Genomic DNA, 21,618 nt, shown 5'->3' with positions numbered 1-21,618 from the left:
CATGATAAACCCTATTTTGAGTTTTTTCTCATTTTATTAATAATTTTGGTGCAAAATAAACACAAGTTTCAGGTGAAAAAAAAAAAATAAAAAAAAATATTAATATTTATATATTATTTTTAAAATAATACATTTTATTTTTATTATAAATATTATAAATATTTCCAGCTACACAGGTGACTACAAATACATTTTAGTTTTATGTGCTTGTTATTATCAATTTAGACAACGTTATTGTGTATCACGATATCTCAATATATGATTTTATATATATAATATATATGATTCCATTGAAAGACAGTAAATTATCATATTGAATTATTGCCTAGCCCTAATTGAAAATGCATCCTGTACATTCATGAATGCGTTTCAGTGTTTTAAAATAGGTGAATTTGAAAGGATTGGTACATGCTTTGATACATATTAAGGATGTATTTATTGGCACTGTGGACAAAAATAACCTAATTTGGTCAGAAATACACAAAAAACTTTCTCATATAACAATTAAATTGATATTTTTGTTCTATTTAAAACATACCCTTGATACAAAGATTGTCTACTGGACTATTTTATTCATTTATATATATTTTTCAGCATGTCTTTGCAACACAAGTCGACCACATTTATGCATTCATCACTGACTAATGAGTCTGGGTGTGTCCCTCCTGCAGGTCAGTGAATTGCTGGGCACCACAGCTCCCAAGCAGCAGGCTACACTCACTGTGTCCTGCCGCGGGGAGGTGGGCTGGAGCTCCCTAGGACAGCAGCAGACCCTGCAGGACTTTCTGGAATACAAACTAAACCCTGAGACTGTACTTCCCAAGATGGAGGGCGTCACCGAGTTCACGGAGTACATCTCTGAGACGGTGGACGTCCCCTCGCCTTTCGACCTCCTGGAGCCTCCCACATCCGGAGGCTTCCTGAAGCTGTCCAAGCCGTGCTGCTACATCTTCCCCGGCGGACGAGGAGACTCCGCTCTCTTCGCTGTGAACGGCTTCAACATCCTAGTGGACGGAGGCTCTGATCGGAAATCATGCTTCTGGAAGCTGGTTCGTCACTTGGACCGCATCGACTCGATGCTACTCACACACATTGGCGCCGACAATCTCCCAGGAGTCAACGGGCTGCTCCAGAGGAAGATAGCGGAGCAGGATGAGGATCAGTCTCAAGACTCCACCAACTATAGCGACTGGATGAAGAACATGATCTCTCCTGAACTAGGTGTGGTTTTCTTCAACGTGCCAGAGAAGCTCCGTATGCCAGAATCTAATCTCAAAGTGAAACGCAGCATCGAAGAGGCCTCCCTGACTCTGCAGTACCTGAACAAGCTAGGAATCAAACCGGAGCCTCTCTTTCGAGTGGTCAGCAACACCATTGAGCCCATTACTCTGTTCCACAAGATGGGAGTGGGCAAGTTAGACATGTATGTTCTCAACCCTGTCAAAGACAGTAAAGAGATGCAGTTTTTAATGCAGAAGTGGGCCGGCAACAGCAAGGCCAAGACTGGTATTGTGCTGCCCAACGGGAAAGAAGGAGAAATATCTGTGCCCTACCTGACATCAGTTACAGCCTTAGTCGTCTGGCTTCCTGCCAACCCTGCAGAAAAGATCATCAGAGTGCTGTTCCCTGGGAATGCACCACAAAACAAGATCCTAGAGGGGCTGGAAAAATTAAAGCACCTTGACTTCTTGCGGTATCCTGTAGCCACACAAAAGGATATCGCCTCCGGAGCTCCTCCCTCTGTTGTAAAACAAACCAAGTTAAAACAAAGAACAGACAGCAAAGAGAGTCTCAAGTCGTCCCCGAAGACTACCGCGAAGGCCTCGAAGAAAGAAACCGAAGGACAAGATGATGTGTCAGCCGCCACAGAGGCGAAGAGCGACTCTGTCAAGGACAATATATCGGAGAAAAAGCCCACTAAAACTATCAAATCTAAAAGTGATGTGCCAGAAAAGAAAAAACTCCTGAAAGAGAAATCCTTGAAAAAGCACCCGAAGGAAAGGGTGTCAAAAATGGACGAGAAAAAGGACAAGGAAAAGAAAGAGATCAAGAAAGTTAAGAAAGATGACTCCGCTAAAAAAGATGAAAAGAAAGATGTTAAGTCCAGAGACGACAAAAAGAAGGACGCGTCCAAACCAGAGCTGAGGAAAATGACAAAGCCTGACCTGAAACCGTTTACACCAGAAGTCAGAAAGACATTACACAAAGCTAAAGTGTCAAGTAAAGCAAAGACTGGAAAAGTCAAAGCAGCAAAGGCTTTACCTGCTGAGCCGAAGCCAGAGGAGCCAAAACCTGAAACTATTCAACCCGAACCGCTAGAGAATGGAGCTACAGTTTCCTCAACCCCCGAAGACCTCACTAAGGATTTTGAAGAAATGAAAAAAGCCGAAGTTGTAGCTGTATCAGCAGAGCCTCCAGACAGTTATGAGCCGACGGCACAAAGCCAAGAGACGCAGGAAGCACAAGAAACCGTATCTGAAGTCCCAACTGGCACGAAGTCTCCAGAAAAGGAGGCCCCAGAAGCAAAAGTTGATGACAAAGAGTTGACACGAGCGAGAGAAATGGAAGAGGCTCAAAAGTTTGAGGATGAAGGAGCAGCATCTCAGGATGAGGACGAGGCAGAGGAGGAAGAACAGGCCCCAGCTGCTGCAAAGAGAACAGAAGAGGAGGTGGAAGAAGATATGGGAATAGGCGAAGAGGAAGATGAGGCGAAGGACGACGGGCTTGACAGGAAACACGAGTTAGAAGAAATGGAGAAATCTGAAATTGTCCTCGCTAAGGTTGTGATGAAAGAGGAGCTACAAATGATTCCATCCGAGGATGAGGAGGAGGAGGATGAGGCAGTGGAGAAAGCCGAACTAGAGGAGGTGGAAGACTTAGATGTGATAGCAGATGAAGAGATCAAACCTGAACATGCAGCTGAAGAAGAAATGAAAACCACTGAAATTCTGACTGCAGCTGAAGAAGAAGAGGACGAGGAGGGCTACCTGTCGCATGTCGGAGGGGCCACAGCTCCCATAACCTCAGTAGCTCAAGGAGCCGCCGCAGCTGAACCCATCTCCTACATCCAAGACGAGACCATCCCCGGCTACTCCGAGACGGAGCAGACCATCTCTGACGAGGAGATTCACGAGGAGGCTGAGGAGAGGATACCGCACCTTCAGTACGACGTCGGCACCTACGACATCTCCGTTCCAGATCAGACCGGATCATTCGTGAACATTCACGGCATGAGGGAGATGCAAGCCGCGGCTATGACGGAGAAAGGTTTCATCCCCGGCGTGCAGGAGCAGGTGTCGGTGTTCACCAACATCATCACCGCTCCTCTGGCAGAAGAGGAGCACGTGTCCTCTGCAACGTCCATCACAGAGTATGACAAAGTGTCCTCCTTCCCAACTTCTATCGCCGAAGACCAATCCGTGGCATCTGTCCCGGCGCCCGAGGAACCGCCCAAAAGTCCCGTTACAACTCCGCCTGACGCCAGTCAAGGCAAAGAGCAGCCGCTCTCTGCAGGAACTCTTTCACCACCTTCTTTAGAGGAAGACAAACAGTCCAAGTCTCCGTCTGATGACTTACAGCTTCCTGTTGTGGAAATGAAGATGCCAGCAGAAGTGAAGATGCCAACTAAAGCTCACGATGAAGAGGAAGAGGAAGAAGAAGAGGAGGAAGAAGACCAAACTCCTAATGTTGACATTTCACTTGAGAAACTCCAAGAGGGCTATGCTTCTTCCCAGTTATTACAGGGTAAAGAGACAGATGTTGAAAAGCTTGCCGGCTCAGTTTCTATACAAGACACCAAACCAGTCCACCTACCAGTCGAAGAGGAAAATATAGATGCTGTTGCACCTAAAGATATTTCATCTGTCGTGCCTACTAGACCTTTCGGATCAGACTCAGTGACTTCAGAGAGTGAAGAGCGCTGCTTCAGTCCGGATGACATCACTGTGAAAATGGCCTCCCCTCCGCAGTCCGGACCACCGAGTGCGGCTCACTCTCCTCTTCGTCAGTCACCAGTGAAAGACAAGATGAAGGTCTTCCCTGATATGGAGGAGCTTCTCGACGTCGTCGCAGCAACTGAAGACAAAACTAAAAAGAAAGATGAAGCAGAGACACAAAAAGATGTCGACAAACAGAAAGCAGATCAGCATGAAGTAGAAGTTTCAACATCTTTGGACGACATAAAAGAGGTCCCGGTGATGAAGGAGTCAGAAAAAGACACTTCGTCTGTGCCAAAAGATGAAGGCAAGCAAACAATCCCTGCTGCTGCTGCGTCTTTAACAGAAGTTCAGTCATCTGGACAAAGTGATGAAGAGGTTGACGACAGGCTCACAGAGAAAGAACCTAAAGCGCCTATAACAGGTACATTTCCAGAGAGTCGTTTTCTGGACGACGATGATGATGATAAGAAAGATGATGATCATGATGATAAATCCGCTGTTAAAACCGTCAAGGCGGAACAGGCCGACACCACTGACGTCCCACAAATCAAGGATGAGCAAAAACAGAAATCTGTCATCCAGGAAGACGTTTGTGCCGTTACGTCCATCACGGATGAGAAAGCAGAGAAAGAGGCAGTAAAGGATGACACCTCTGACATGAAACCCATCAAAGAAGAGCAAATCGCAGAGGATATTTCCACTGCTGATAGAGCCATTAAAGACGAACAGAAAGAGCCTGAAAAGGACCACACTCCTGACATCAAAAAAGAAGCAGAGATTGAAATTGTTGCTGCTGAGGTCAAACAAATCAAAGATGAGCAGAAGCAGAAAGATGATGAATTTGACCTCAAAACCAAAGGTGAGGTTAAAGGTACTGAGCTTAAAAAGGATGATGTGTCTGATGCGGAGGAGAAGAAAGAGACAGACAAGGGCGATATGTCTTTTATTAGCCCTATAAAGACTGAAGAGAAAGAGATGGAAAAGGTCCACGTCGCAGATATCAAGCTTGTTAAAGACGAGATGGAGAAAGAGGTAAAGAAAGACGATATGCCAATTATTGAGCCTGCTAAAGATGAGATGAAAAAGGAGACGGAAACATCTGATATCAAAGTGATTGAAGATAAGAAAGAGGAAAAAGAGATGGAAAAGATAGATGCTTCTGCTACCTCGACAGAAAAGGAGAAAGAAGTGGGTGACATCACTGTTGCTAAACTCACCAAAGAAGAAGAAATGATTAGTAAGGTTGATACTGTTACCATGAAAGAAGAAAAGGGGCAAGAGATTTGTAAAGATGCTGTCTCACCCATTAGCCTCGCTACGACGGAGGAAAAGGATGCAACAGTGAGTAAAGATGCTGCCAAACCAACCACAGAGCAAGAAAAAGAGACAAGTAAAGATGATATTTCTGACACCAAACTTTCCAAGGAGCAGGAAAAAGATGCAACGACGGCTAAGGATGACACTTGCTTCCTCAAACCTACTATAGAAGAAGACAAGAAGGAAGACATAAGTAGAGACGATACTGCTGCTATAAAACCTACCAAGACAGAGGAAAAAGATAAACTACCAACTATGGAAGATACTTCTGCTGTTAAACCAAAAGAAAAGGAACAAGAGGAAAGTAAAGACGATACTGCTGCCATCAAATTTACCAAGATGGAGGAAGTAAAAGTATGTAAAGATGATGATGTATCTGCCGCATCAACCAAGCTAGAAGTAAAAGAGACGCTTGATGATGCCGTCAAACCAGTCGTGGAGGTGGAAAAAGGCCAGGAAGCAAATAAAGATAAAGATGTCCCTTCTGCTGTCAAGATGGAGGAAGAGGATGTAAAGACGAGCGAAGATATTTCCGCCGTCAAAACATCAACGGACGAGGTTGTTGCTGAACCCACCTCGCAAAAGGAGAAAGAAATCAGTAAAGATGTTTGTGCCATCACATCAACGATAGAAGAAACAGAGAAAGCAGTAGATAAGGAGGAAACTTTCACTGAGGAAGAAGTGTCACTTCAAGATCAAAGTGCTGCTATCAAACCCATCAAGGAAGAAAAAGACACAGTAATAATTAAGGAGGAACTTTTTGATAGCAAACCTACTAAGGAGGAGGAAAGCAAAGATACGGGTGGTGTAAAACCCCCAGCAGATGAGGAGAAGGTAGAGATAACAGATGTTGTATCTGATGTAAAACTCATCAAAGAGGAGGCAAAAGAAAGCCCAAAGGATGATAAAGAAATGAAAGTAAAAGAGGATGAAATGGAGAAAGAAAAGTCTGATTTTGTCTCCGTTAAGGAGCAGAAGGATGATACTTCTGTCAAAGACATGACGGATGAAAAAGAGGTGGAAAAAAGTGACATTTCTGACAAACAGATAAAAACGCAGGAGGTCAAACAGCAGGAGAAGGCTGATATCTCTGATCACAAACCAATTCTGGAGGAAATTAAGGATAAAGAAACTGAAAAAGATGACACAAAAAAGGAGAAAGAAACAGATTCCAGCGTTGAGCAACCCAAGGACGCGACAGAGACATCTAAAGTTGAAACCATCGAAGTCAAACAGGACGGTCGTGAAGCTGAATCCACAAAACAGGAGACATTCAGCGCCAAAGATGCGAAAAAAGGGACAGATGATTATCCTTTTGAGCCTGAATCTAAGATGGACGATAAAAAAGATGTAGATCTTCCCGTGGCTCAGACCTTGGAAGAAGAAAAAACTAAAAAAGATGACATTTGTGGCGTTAGTGATAAACATATACATGAAGAAACCTCTGATAAGCTCACTGGAAATCAGAAAGAGAAGGAAACTTTTGCCGCAACATCAATAGAGTTGCAACAAGACACTTCAAGTGAAGACCTGAAACCAGTGAAAGATGACATTTGTGTGTCTCCCAGCCTCATCCAGGAGGAGAAAAAAGAGCAAGATAAACAAACAAAGGTGGTTGTTAGTCAAGAAGAGAAGATGGAGAAAGAAAAAGACGACACACATGTTGCTGAACTGAGCAAAGAGCAGAAAATGGAAAAAGAGCAAGAGAAAGAATACACCTATGAGACTGATGACGCCAAAGATGAGAAGGCAAAACCGGAAGACGATGAAAAGATGGTGAAAGAAAAGGATGTTGCTGACAAGAAGACGGATGAGATAACTGAGAAAGACTCCTCCGATGCAGACCACACCAAAGAGGAGAAATGGGAGAGAGAGGAGCTCCAAGAGAAGGAGATTAAACAACCAGGAGAAGCAGCAGCGGCGTCCAAGTCAGATTACAAACCCGCATTTGTGGTTCAGTCCTCTGATGAAGACCGGGAAGATGAAGAGGAGGAGGAGGACATTTGTATGGGAGGAGCAGGCTCCAGACCTTTATCAGTGGAGCCGAGAAAATCAGAACATGACATCTCGTCTGCAGGTCTGCCCTCATCCCCAAAACCACCGACAGGTGACCAAACTAAACCGCCAGTATCGGAGCCGATTCCAGTGATCATACCGACACTCACAATGCAGGAGCCCTCTATTGATGAAGAGTCTTGCAAAGAAGAATCCAGACTTTCACTTGAAGATGTTGTGAAAACAGAAACCACAGCTGCACCACTCGCCAAGCCAGAGCCCTCCTTTGATATCGTCACATCGAAGGAGGAGACTATTCCCAAACAAGAAACAGCTTCTGACATCCCGGCAGCTAAAGCAGAACCAGGGTCGGACTCAACTGAGAAAAAGCCTGTGTTGTCAACAGTATCGAGCACCGACAGTCAAGCCAGGAGCTCTACGCTCTCGAGCACCGAGAGCCAGTCCAGCGTGGAGGAACCGACACAACAAGAGAAACCGACGAGCCCGTCGGGACTCAGCGCTGCAGAAAAGACGAAGCCGGATGAGAAACCAGGAAAGGAAGCAGAGAGGGAGATGGAAGGAGAACGAGATTTGGCTTCTCCGGGATTAACACAACCTTGTTCATATTTTACGTTGGACTCTGAGGACGCCAGCCACACTGATGTTGTAACTGCAAAAATGACCCCAGAGAAGGAAACCGTCAGTGGAAGCCCCGGAGACGAAAAGCAAACCTTCGGTGCGTCCAAGTACGATCCGTATGAGAAGCCCATTCCAAAGGATCATGACTTGGACTCTAGAGAAGAAAGCGAGGTGTCTTTAGGTTTCGATCACGCCTCTGATATTGGTGTCGACGATAACAGAAGAACAAGCCAGACAGAGGCCGGAGGAGCCATGTTCCTCCTGGACGATCAGTACAAAGAAGAGCCTCTGTCCTTCAGTAGAGTCGACTACAGCCCGGCGTCTCTCACCGAGAGCGAGAGAAGCAGCCACCACAGTCAAAGTGCCTCGCCTAGATATGAAGACAGAGAGAAAGGCCAAGAGGAAGAGAGTGAGCGAGAGGAAAGACCAGATACACCTTATGTTGAGAAGAGCTTTTCATCCGTAGACATGCAAGATAACAAAATGTCCCAGGCTGCTGAGTCTTATTCCTTCAGTCCCAAAGAGGATAAACCTGAGAAATCAGAGAAGGAGAAAGATGATATGAAGGAAGGTGCTGCAACAGGCGGACAAAGTGAAACGGTCTCAACCAGCGCTGCTGTTCAATCACCATCATCAAGACAAGAGACACCCTCTCCGTCATGGAGCCAATCAGATCTCGGTCAAGTTTCAGCTCCTCCCGAAGCTTTTGGGGAATTCACAGAAAAGAAAACAACAGAAAAAGAGAAATCTGCTGAGTCGCTCAAAGACAAAATGACGTCCTCTGATCATGAAAGAGAGGGATCTCCATCTGGTCGGCATTCACCTGCAGAAAAAGACATTTTACCTCAACAAGCGTCGCCTTTAGGGAAAGAAGAAAGCTCAAGTGACTCGAGGACGGCGTCTGCCGCCACGTTTTCAGGACGTGAAATAGACGATAATGTTTTGGCGTCTGACAACAGTCAGATTAGCAGCTCTGCCTCTTGTAAATCCATGTTAGACTTTCCCGATGGAAAAGAGAGCCTGATAGATAAAAGGTTACTCGTAGAAGGGGAGGACTTCAATGTTGATGATGATGATGAAGATGAAGATGACGACGAGGAGGAGGAAGAAGAGGAGGAGTTGAGTGATGTAGATATGGAAAAAGGTGCCAGAGAGCAATCTGAAAAAGAAACGTGCAGACGTGGCTCTGGTGATGGCGCTACGTCAGCGGAGGTAGAGGACTCGAATAAAAAGTCTCCTGAATCAAGCTCCCTCAAAGAGGAAACAGTCTGTAAACCAACACCTGATGATGCTTCAGCTTCAGACAAGCAGGACGTCAGTAAAGAAACAACATCTCCTGGAACAAAACCTCTCAAAGAAGATGCTACAACCACATCCAAACTTCCTGAGACAAGGAGTGAAGACGTCGGTAAAACAGCTCCATCACCAGACCCAAGTGCTCACAGAATTGACGACAGTGGTTTCGCTACATCAGACGTTCCAAAACTTCCCGAAACAAAGAAATCAGAGGACACAGACGAAAACTTCTTATGTCCTCAACCATCCACAAAGAGAAGGTTGTCATCGGCGACGGATTTCTCTTATGATCTATTCCAGTCAAAACAAGGAGATGACGACAAAGTGTCTCTATCGCCAAGCTTTTTGGAAAAGGAAACCTGTCAACCAATGTCTGCAATCAGCTTGACGGGCAGCTACTTGCCACCTGACCCTTCAGAGTCCAGGACTACATCCAGTCCCTCCCTTCCTCTAAGAGGTAGCTACGCCGACATCGGACAGAGTAGATCTGGAGGATATTCAGATGCCTCCCAGCTACCCAAGCTAAGCGATGATAAATATCACAGCCAAAGAGACGTCCAAGAAGAAAGTCTAGATGAGAGGCAGACCCTAGATTTCACCCCAAGACATGAAACTGCCTCATCACCCTGCACATACACCACCTTAACATACTCTACTTCAACATACTCCTCCACATCGTACAGTTACTCGTCCTCAGCCTCAACTTCTGCCCCTTTGAGCCAACAGTTTGGAGACAAAACCTTCACAACGATATCGAGCTCTGCAGTTCCTCTAGCCAAAGAGGAGCCGTCGTTCACGACAGAGTCTACAAGCTCTTACTTTGGAGGGTTTCAGAGAGACGAGTACATGGAGGTGACGACGAAACCTGCGACAAAAATGTCTCTAACCAGCCAGTTCGATGAGACCAAACCATCATCTCCAGTCTCCACTGCCAAACAGACTGAGGATCAAAGCGGTTCTGCAAAGCCTGAAACAAAGTCGAGCACTGATAGTTTTTACATGCTAGAAACTAGGATGACAACGTCCTCCGCAGCACCATCTTCACAAAGCGTCGAACCAATACAGGTGTCAGAGAGTTTATCCACACTAGAGGCTCGCTTCGATGTCTCTCCCCTCCAAAGGGCTGACTCCTCTGACAAGGCGTCCCAAGAGTCATCGGAAGACGAGGAGCCTGTTACACTTGAAATGGAGGACAGCACCATACCATGTCGTATTGGGTGTCAAAAAATCGTGGCTGAGCAACAGGAGAGTTTTTCATCAATAACAGAGTCGTACGTGGTAGGAAGTACCACACAGTCCACGGAGACGAAGACCGTCACCGTCACCTCTACTGCTGTTGTGTCTAAACCTGACGTGGTGATGGAAACAACTCAACAAACCGCCTCGCTTACTTCACTGGGTGATAGTGGAGCTAGCAAAACCACATGTGCCACAACAGACGTGTCCAAAACGGAGGAGGATAAAGAGAAAAAGGAGAAAACATCGGAGGTAGAAGAGGAAAAGTCAATCGGAGCTGTTGCACCTTTGAAAGAAGATGCAAAGGAAAAGACAGCTAAAGACAGTGAAGACAAGCAGAAAATAGAGGAAAAGAAACCGGATGAAAAGTCGAGCAAAGACAGCGAGGAGGAGAAGAAGGCAACAGCTGATCCAAAGATGTGTGAAAAAGCCGAAGATGGTAAGAAAGGAGAGGCAGAAAGAGTAGAGGAGAAGAGCTTGTTGGAGAAGCCAGCAGAGAGATTAGAGGGGAGGAGAAGGAGCAGTATATCTGATTGGGAGCTACTACAGAGGCCTGAAGACTGCCCAAGTGCCCCTCCTCCAGGTTATGGTGATGATGATGAGGAGGATGAGGAAGCAATGGAAGCGATGGAATGGATGAGCAGTGTCCACGGCACCTCTATGTCCTCCTCGAAAGACACCTATCGCACAGAAACATCTAGCCAAGGAGCGGTAAGGGCCGATCGTCCCTCTGACTTGAACACCGGCGCCACCTCCTCTTCTTCCTCCCATCCAGGCTTCTCCTCCTGCGAATACAAACATCGCAAAGGAGAGCTCTCGCCATCGTTCATCAACCCGAGCCCTCATCAGCTCTCCAGTGACGAGGGCGAGGGCGAAGAGGACGGCCGCAGCGACCACTCCCAGGAAGGGGACGAGGACGATCAGGAGCAGCACTCTGTGAAAAGGAGGTCACACAAGCAGAGGCGCCCACACACTCAGAGTTCCCCGGGAGACGCTGGACAGGCGCCACAGCAGCTGCCCGGCGCCATGTCATCTGGTTTGGCTGTGACGTTAGCTGGAGAGGAAACGCCTCCGACATCGGCGAGCGAGTCGTTGCCTTCACAGTCCGATTCTGACGTCCCTCCAGAAACCGAGGAGTGTCCGTCAATAACGGCTGAAGGAAATCTGGACTCTGACGAAGACGCTGAACATCTGCCGGTGGACAAATTATCCGGCGGTGGGGGCGGTCACCATCCTCCATCACCGAGGTCAGCTCAGAAGACTCATGACCCCCCTCCCACCCCGATGAAGGACCCTCATCCCCACCCTCCACACCCAGATGTGTGCATGGTAGACCCTGAGGCTCTTCTCAACGACCACAGCAGCACAGAGAAACTTAAAAAGGAGCACAAGAACACCAAGGGCCTCAGAAAGGGCAAACCCAAGTCGGCCTCCCCGGCTCGTAAGGGTGAAGTCAGGAAGAGGTCCTCTACTCCAGTGAAGCAGACCTCCAAGGACTCCGCCTCACCTCGGTCCGCCTCCCTCAAGAGGAAGGACGCAGACCGGAGCTCCAGGCTGATCAAGATGTCTGAGAATCAAGGCTCCAGGAGTGAGATCCTCAACCCGGGGAAGGGCTTGGTCAACGGTGTCAAGAGCAGTTCAGGTGTGTTAACATCTTCACATCCGGCTACATTACATGAATTTACTGTTAAATCAGACAAAACATGGATTTGTTTTTCTTGAGTGAAAAATCATAATTTAGATAATGATCAAATACTTGATATTGGATCTTTTCGGCAATAAAAATGAACTCAGAAGTAGATCTTAAGACCCAATTGAATTTCAGCCATTAGTCACATTTAACCACACCTTCCCAGCACAACTGCTGCCGTACCTCGCAGTAGGATGTTCAATCTAGGTTGTGTCGGAGTAAAAAAACACCACCGCCGTTGCGTCTTTGCGTGGCCAAGTCACAACAAGAATTTATGACTCTCAATCGTCTAATCTGACATAGACATAATAAACATAAGTAAATATAAAAAATCTTTTGCAAGCTTTTGTCGGCTGCTGATTGATGGTGCACCTTCGCTGTTAATTTAGGAAGCGCTTGATTTATGCAGCAGAGTTTTCTATGAGCGGAGCATTTTAATCGCAGTCGATCATGTTCATTTAATTGTGGGAAGCCAAAATTGTGATCGCGATTAATATTTGATTAATTGTGCAGGCCTATTCAGGTGTTAAAATTATGTACCTTACATTAAACAGCATAACAATTATAACTTGAAAAGAAAACAGGAGCACATTAGAATGATGAATGTGCATGACGGACATTATTCTATAAAGGTTACAATGATACATTGTGCTCATATTTTAGAATACTTCATTTGTATTAATACATTTGTGAGAAGAATGTTATTTGTTCAGTTGAGGAAAAAGGTCTTTGCTACGGCAGTGTACTGTTGTTGCCCTCTAATGTTGTTTTATATCTTGACTCACCTGCAGGCAACAACTCCCAGAAACCCAGCTCAGCTGTACCTGCTGGACCACCCGTCTATGTCGACCTGGCCTATGTGCCCAACCACTGCAGTGCCAAGAACGTGGACCAGGAATTCTTCAAGCGAGTGCGAGCCTCTTACTACGTGGTGAGCGGGAATGACCCGGGTAGCGGAGAGCCCAGCCGTGGAGTCCTGGATGCCCTGCTGGAGGGCAAAGCTCAGTGGGGCTCCAATTTACAGGTATTTACCTTCATCTGTCTGTCTACGCCTTCATTTCTATTGTCTGCAGTACAGACCAATGTACAGGGAAACAGGCAGGAATACTGAAGTTAAAAATTAATACCTTTTAAGACCTATGTTGAAAAATGTCATAAAAAAGTTATACAATAGTATGTTGAAGAAAAGTAATAGTTTAGTATATCAAAAAAATCGCATTGTTGTATATCGAAAAAAAAAGTCATACTAACGTTTGTTGAAAATAAAGTCATAGTTTAGTATGTCGGAAATAGAGGCAAAAATGTCATATGGTATGTTGAACAATTTTTTAAAAATTTTTACGCGCTATACTGTGACATTTTTTTTACTTTTTTTTCGACATACTATTATGTGACTTTTAAATTTTTTTTTGACATAGTATAATATGACTTTTTTTGACATACTATACTAAGACATTTATTTTCTTTACTTTTTTTGACATACTATACTATGACTTTTTTTCCCCACATACTATACTATGAAATTGTTTTACTTTTTTCTTTGACATACTATACGATACTATACTTTTACTTTTTTGCGACATACTATACTTTAACTTATTTTCGACATACTATACTATGACTTATTTATTGAGCATAGTATACTATGCAATTTTTTTTTTTTTTCGTCATATTATACTATGACTTTTTTTAGACATGCTATACTATGACTGTTTGATCTTTTTTTTTACATACTAAGCTATGACTTTTTTTGTAACTTTTTTCTTGATATACTATTCTATGATTTTTTTTCCAACATACTATACTGTGTTATTTTTTGACTTTTTTTTCGACATATTATACTATGGCGCCATTTTTAAAAAAAAAATTCCGTCATACTTTAAGACAACTTTTTTTGACATGATATACTATGACTTTTTTTTTGACATACAATACTGACATTTTTTTTTTTTTTACAACATACTATATGACTTTTTACATGTTATACTATGATTTTTTTTTTCGACAAACAATACTATGAGATTTATTTACTTTTTTTTCGCCATTCTATACTATGACATTTTTTCTTACTTTTTTTGACATACTATTCTGACATTTCTTTTTTTACTTTTTTCTACATACTATATTATGACATTTTTTTTAAAGTAAAAAAAAAAGTCATAGTAAAGTATCTCATTTTGTTTCCCCCGTCAGGTGACTCTGATCCCGACACACGACACGGAGGTGACCCGGGAGTGGTACCAGCAGACCCACGAGAGGCAGCAGGACCTGAACATCATGGTTCTGGCCTCCAGCAGCACCGTAGTCATGCAGGACGAGTCCTTCCCTGCCTGCAAGATCGAGTTCTGAGCTTCACGAGCCCCGCTATGCTTCCTCCCCTTCCCATCCTCCCCCTCCCTGTCATCTGTTCTTACTGGAGGTAGAGCAACAGCGAACAGCACTCTCTGCTTCTTCAAAGCGTCTCGCTCTCATGGTACCCGTCTCAAACACATTCTGCTGCTGCAGCCCTCAATACACTAGATTCTGTTAGCTGAAATCAAAGTCAAAACTCTGGGTTTATGCTCTCTGTGACAGTGGGGTTATGACGCAAATAATAACGTACTTTTATGTTTGTTTTCTTCTGAGTTAACCGTCTGCCCTAACACACCTCTTATACTTACAATTGTGGTAAAAAAAACATTTTCTTTGCCTCATATCTTACAGACAAATGGACATCATTATCTCACAAATGCCACAGTTAAACTACAGATTAGTAGCCTGAGGTGTAGTTCTCAAACGGTTCGGCTCAAATCACAATTAACACGGGAATTTAATACTCCTAAATGGCAAATTCCTCATCCAAAGTGCCAAAACACTGTTAAAACTGAAGTTCTTCATAGTTAACTTCTCCAAATTTAATCAGTGATCAATAACTTGTTTAGATTATTTGCAGTATTTCTTAGAAGAGTAGATATTTTTTCCATTTATTTTCCATCTGTGCTCATCCTTTGCAATTCTGATCACGCTACAGTAGTTTTTGGATTAACTCAGTAATAACATAATTTGATGTTATGTGAAAGACACAAAAAAAAAAAAACGTCCCTTCTCGTCATTTGTGGTGAAGTTTTAGGAGGTGCCTGAAGTTGCCACCGTTGGACATCTTTCCTCTCGGCTTTCACAGCTTAGCTGGTGCATGATGCTTGCGTTTTAGCTCGGACTCTTAGGGTTAAGGGTTAATCCTTTCTTTAGCCAGCCTTCACGTGTGGAATGCAGTAAAAGTGTAGATAGGTTACTACACTGTTTGGCTGTCTATGCTCGAGTGAATTTAATAGGCGCCAGGCAAAAGGACGATGTTTGTACACTAATCATATCTCCGCTGGATGTAATGGTTCCTCTTTAAGTCTTTATCATGCTCTCTGTTGGTTGAATGTACTCCAGTATACATTATAGGGTAAATGTTTCTATATCAATACAGAAGTTACGTTAAATAAATTATATATTTTGTGATGATGCAGCAAATTATGAGGCGAATGCAGCGTTTTTTGATCATGCGTTTGAGAAGAAGGTTTAATTAACGTTATCTGTCATTTCCTCTTGTTCAGCGACATTTTACCGTCCGTCAATATCACAAAGCGATGGGGGAAGAAAAAAACAAGCAGTGACCGGTGACAAATGTAGCAATGGAAGCTCGTCCGCTAGTGTTACGCCTGTGGGAACTGCAATATTTATACATTATTGGGGTTGTTTTTCAGGAAAAAGTGTGAAGTGTGTTACAGGAGGCTTCTTTCATGTGCCTTTAGATTGTGGTTTTGGAGCGAGGGGGATATTTTGAGGACATGTTAGCCATTTTGAAGCGGAGCCAGGAACCAGGGTAAAACAAGTACACAACTTATGAAATAGAGGACCAATCAGTTCACACAGTATACGCACAACAATGATCCACACTCTTGAAATAGTACACTAAATAACTTTGGAGCGCTGTAATCCAAATCAGCATTAATTCCACATCCTGAAATGCCACTTTTCAAACGAATATGAATGTCTTCGAGCAACGTGTTGCACCAAATAGGAATGTACTTTTCTGAGAGTTTAGAAGTCGGGTTTTTGTTTGTAGTTGAAGCACAGAGAGCGAGTGTGGTAGCAGAAATAACTTTTCATTGTATTATAAAATAATGTACGAGACGTTCCTACAAACTGAGCTTTCTGTTGAGCGAGGGACAAGACCTTAGTTGTGAAGCAATTTACCTAATATTAATCCCAGAGTAATATTTATAGAATGAGCATGAATGATTATGATTGTACTGGACGCAAATATAAAGTAGGAATGTTGTTGAAGTAGTTTTGAGTAAGACAGAGTAACTGTTTTTATAACGCAGCACGGTTCCTTTCTGACGCTGATGTGGCGGAGTGACTTTTCTGTGGGTTCAGTATGAAAGATCTTTCTGCTTGTTCACAGCCGGATTGGAGACAGACGCACAGTTTTATTTTTTCATTTATATCCGACTTTTTAGAGAAACAATTAAAGCTACAGTTGGTAACTTAACAATATCTAAAAATATCTTTTTGCTCCGGCCGGTGCTTGGTTTTTGGTGCCTTCAAACTCGTGAGCTAGTGTTCACGACGCGGGAAGTCGTGTAGACAATACGCTTGGCGTTCTCGTGGTTAAGTCGTGAGAACGTCGCTGCTAAGCAACAGCAATATCAACGTTACTGTCGGTGTCTAGAAGCCACGGAGGCTAACAATTTAGCAAGCTAGCAAGTGGTTAACATAATGCAGTAAGGCATAATGACAGAGGAAACGTCACAACTCGTGAACTCTGAGCTTTCAGAAACTTTCCACTTAAGAGGTCCTGTAGGAACTCTTCTCGTGAACACGACCCCATTTGAAGGCACCATTTGGTTTGACTGTTTTCAACACGGCGGTCGAGTCATAAACTCTCATTTTAAGGCTAAACAGTACACTCAAATGTTTCTGAAAACATTTGAGGTGAGAAATAGGCATTACAGTAACAGAATATTGAATCATATTTGATCAGCGCTGCCTAGTTTGATCATTTGATCGGAGTTCGCGAGCAGTGATTGACGGCTACGTTAGATACTCCTCGGCTCTGATTGGCTGTTTTTGTTCGGGCGCGGTGGAATCTTGCAAAAGGAGCATTAAAAGGAGACGAACGTGATATTTTTCACAGATTATCCGTCTCATGCACATTCACATATGACAAGAACTTATTTTTTATTAAAGTTACCAACTGTAGCTTTCATTCTGGTTTAATTTTCTCTGAATTTGTGCTGAGAAGCAAATCAGAATTATTTTTTTTTATTTACATTTTGTTTTTTGTCTAAATAAGAAACCCATTTTCTCATCACATGCTTGTTATTATAGTTTGAGCTATCGATGACGGATTGATTGTCAGGGTGTTGCCAACTAAAAACAGGGAGGATCCTCTGCTTTCATAGTTTAACTTCACTCAATCTGATTAAAACAATACGGAACAAACTCCACAGACGGCTAGAGCGTGTTGTCAGCTGATGCTAGCCTGGGACCAGTGCCATTTTCTTTCCCTGTAAAAACCCATAACGCTCATATACTACCTTACACCTCATCTTCCAAAGCCTCTTTGCTCTGCTCTGCCTGGCCTCCCTTAACATTATACATGCCCATTTTGCACTGTGTAAGCCTTGATATGTGATGATTCAGACAGCTTTTCTTTTCTTTTATCCCACTGGGGAGAATCTGAGTTTGATGCAAGTTGTATATTAAACAGCTGGGCACGCACAACTACACACCTAGTCTGGAGGGAGTTGATTAGCTGAAGGGCACGTGAAGACGTGCACACCAAGGGGACGGCTCAAAATAACTCCCTTAACAACAAAGCAAAAAGTCCTTTTCAATGTACGGATCAAATTTTGCGGGCGGTCTGATATGTTGTACTCGTCGTTGAATGATGTTTTTTAAGTTGGCAGATTCCAAATACCCAGCCTTGAGATATTCAAGGTATCAGTAGAACGCTGTGAATCACTCAATACTGAACTGTATGACTATACAGGAGCCGAATGCACTAAAGAGGAGATCTATTTTTCTGAATGTAGAGTTGGTACTACCATGTGAATGCTGCTGGATCAAAACAATAGAGAAAAATAAATAAAAACAAAACAAACACTCACACCAGCCTGGACATTTTAGGGAGCTCAGAATGAGAGCAGATCCATAGTTACGGTTCTGCTCCAGAGGGGAGAAGTTTGATTTCTAACGCGACGGAAAGCAACCGAGATCCCGCAACAAATACATTAACAATAACACAGAAATAGTAACTAACTGCAGCTGCAACTTTTTCCTTTTCCTGAATATGACTTGAAACACATGCAGACTCAAAAAAACATTGATGAAGTTAAACAAATGCTACAGTGCACACAGATTTGTACATAATCGCTCTGGACAGAACAAATCTAAACAGATATAACAACCTTATCCTTCTGATACCATTGTACCTGGTTTTAGTGACAATATGATCAAGACTGCTAACTACTCCTAAGAAAAACTACACAAAACGCTGACAAGATACCGAATGAAAACAAAATCGCATCTTTCAGTTCAACTTCATCGCCATACCTGCATTGAAATGAAGATATAATTTGATCACAATATGGTGTCATCTGTCCATCTAATCTCTCTGCATGTGATTTATTTAGTTATAATCCTGAATGTAATTGTTTAACATGGAAATAATAATAAAAAAAATACAATGCTATTTTAAAGAGGTATAATTGAAAAAAAAAAAAAAGCTAATTGTCTTAACTGGTACTGAAATGACCTACAGTAATATAATACTGGGCTGTGCTTTTATTGTTTGCCCTATTAACATGTTGTTAAGAAGACGCTGTATTGGTAGTTCTGTTTAATTCTATCTCTCTTTTTTTTTTGCATTGTATTACTCTATTAGTTATGTTTTTCTTCCTCAGCGCAATATTCAATATCTCTGTCTCTTTAAATCTAACTGGTAAAACTAGAACTACTGCAGATTCATTGTAAAAGGGAAACAGCCTGGTGATCATCAATTAAAGTACATTTAAATCTTAATGTGTCACGAGTGTCTCTTTTGTCTCTTTACGGGTCATTATTATTATTATTATATCAAGAGTGTAAATCAGAGTGCAACGTATCCTCATACAATGGTTCGTATGATATCTTAAGAAAAGGTATTCCTCATTTTTCATGTGTTCTCCTACGTATGTCCAGCAACATGTGTCTATTTCAGCACGTTGCATGCAGACAGTCTTTTCAAAATAAACTTCACACGAAAAACATGGTTAATATTAGGAAATAAAAGTACTTTTAAGCAACAAAGCTACTTGGTTAGGTTTAGGAAAGGATTGTGGTTTGGGTTAAAATAACTCCGGAAGTGGCGTTACTCAAGTACAGAAGTTATCTGACAAATAAGTCAACGTCTGGGTTAAAAAAACTACATAAATGTGGCGTTACTTAAGTACTGAAGTTACGTGAAAAATAAATCAATATCTGGGTTAAAATAACTATGGAAGTAGACATTACTTAAGTACGGACGATGCATGAAAATAAGTCAACATCTGGGTTAAAAAACTGTGGAAGTATGGCGTTACTCAAGTACAGCAGTAACATACAAAATAAGTCAATGTCTGGGTTGAAAAAAAATACGTCAGTGTGGCGTTAATTAAGTACGGAAGTTACGTGAAAAATAAGTCGAAGGTGTGGAGTTACTTAAAGCTGCAGTGGATCGAATTGGAGCAAATATGATTAAAAAAAGTTATTTTCATAAAACGCTCGCTATAGCCTGACAGTAGAGACAGCTAACCTGAAAGAAATCATGTTCCTCTGTCCTCCGGTGCTCCTAACGGCATCTGTAGGATCTCACAGACCGGAGGAAAACAACCAATCAGAGCCGAGCTGGAGCTACCAAGAAATACCAAGCACCGCCCACCAGCAGGAGCACAGCCAATAGGAACGCTCTCTCTCAATGAAATGACCTGTTATTGGTCAAAGTCTCCCGGGCTAGAATTTTTAAAGCCTGAAAACGGAGCCATGAGGAGGAGCAGAAGTTTAGTTATCTCTCAGAACACTTGAATAACAATATGCTGAAAGGTTATTATGGACTTTTTGCCCAATGATGCTAAAAACATTCTGCCTCCTGCAGGTTTAAATGGGCAGATAATATCGCCTCACATCAATCGCAGGCCCCTAAATTGAACCGAATTGTGATATCGGCTGTATCATTGTCCAAAGAATCTATATAATATCGTATCATGATGAAACTTGCAATTAACACCCCTACGACAGAAACACAAGTCATTATAGTAAAAAGCATTGGTCCTCATTACTTCAGTTGCAGCGTCTCCAGATTGTGTTGCTTTAATTAGTTCATCAGTCAGTGGTGAAGCTTACCTACCCGAAACTGTTGAAGTCCTGTAGACCGATGAGATGCACCATCTGTCACAACATATTACATAACACTAACCAGAGGTTATAGTTTTTGCAGTAAATCAAATATGAGCTGAAGAAGTGAGCTGTTGTCTTTAGTATCGCAGACAACAGGTCAGCTTGTTAGCTTTGATACGTCAGGTGGAAAGATGAAGTTAAGCTTCAGCAGCTTCGGCTCAATTCTGGCTCCCCCTCTTGTCAAAATAACTTAGCAGTTTTCCAGTTGATATCTACAGATCTTTGACTGAGCAGTGAGGGAAAGAGAACAACTCAATAATCTCACTCCCTGAGGGATGGGAGGTCGGTGGAAATCAATCTGGGCTCCCAAATCAACCTTGATAGATCAACGCCTACACCTGATGCTGTAACACACTCTGCATTCATTACAGCCGGTGATGAATGGCTCCTAATTTATCTTTGTCTCTCACTCCACTTCTCCCCGGCAGTAAAGTGTCACTGTTTTTTATTTTTTTATTTCTGCACTCGGGAAGAAATAAAAAGTGGAACAGAAAAGAATAAATCTGGCCTGTTGCTCATTCATGTTGGATGCTGTACTATTATATACATTCAGTGGGGTGACGGAGCCCACACACTGCTGCTCGGCTGCCACGTCACCACGAAAAGCAAACCCCCCCTCCCTCCTCCAGGTTACCATGACGATGCATTTTGACTTTGGAAGAGGGTTATGTGGGAGTAGAGGACGCGGTGTGGGCGTTCACTCAAGGTCTAACTGGACACCTTCCTGCCTTCCTGTCAGGTTTTTGTGTGGAGACTCGACGATGAGGGTAATTCTCTCTTCAGCACAACTAACAGTTCCTCTCCTCTCTCTCGTCTCGTCTTTCCCTCCCACTTCTCTCTTTTGTATTTGCATTTAGATTTCAGGCAATTAGCGGAGTAAAAGCTAAATCACTGAACAGGAGGAAGGGACACGGTGACCTCCTACAGTTGGAAATACAAACGTGGAAGAGCTGAGACAGAAGAAATAAAATAAGAATTTATGAATTTTTATATAAATGTCAGTCTGTACTTGAGTTTTCTGTTTCTTAACCTTTATCTCTGTCACAGAAACAATCATAA

At 43.0% G+C, this 21,618-nt stretch overlaps 1 protein-coding gene across 2 annotated transcripts in view; it reads left to right on the top strand.

Moving 5' to 3' along the window:
* Positions 1–18,375, top strand: part of map1ab (microtubule-associated protein 1Ab) — an 85,950-nt gene extending 67,575 nt beyond the window's left edge. For both annotated transcript variants that reach the window (XM_074633833.1, XM_074633834.1), the window contains 3 exons: positions 672–12,063; positions 12,903–13,135; positions 14,305–18,375. In XM_074633833.1, coding sequence (XP_074489934.1) covers positions 672–12,063; positions 12,903–13,135; positions 14,305–14,460 — 11,781 coding nt within the window. In that variant the 3' untranslated portion in view covers positions 14,461–18,375. The remainder of the gene's footprint in view (positions 1–671; positions 12,064–12,902; positions 13,136–14,304) is intronic.
* Positions 18,376–21,618: the final 3,243 nt, after the last annotated feature.

Source organism: Sebastes fasciatus, chromosome 4 (genome assembly GCF_043250625.1).
Source record: "Sebastes fasciatus isolate fSebFas1 chromosome 4, fSebFas1.pri, whole genome shotgun sequence".
In the NCBI taxonomy this organism is placed as follows: Eukaryota; Metazoa; Chordata; class Actinopteri; order Perciformes; family Sebastidae; genus Sebastes; species Sebastes fasciatus.
The sequence above is the reverse complement of the archived record's forward strand: the minus strand, read 5'-3'. Positions and strand labels throughout refer to the sequence as shown.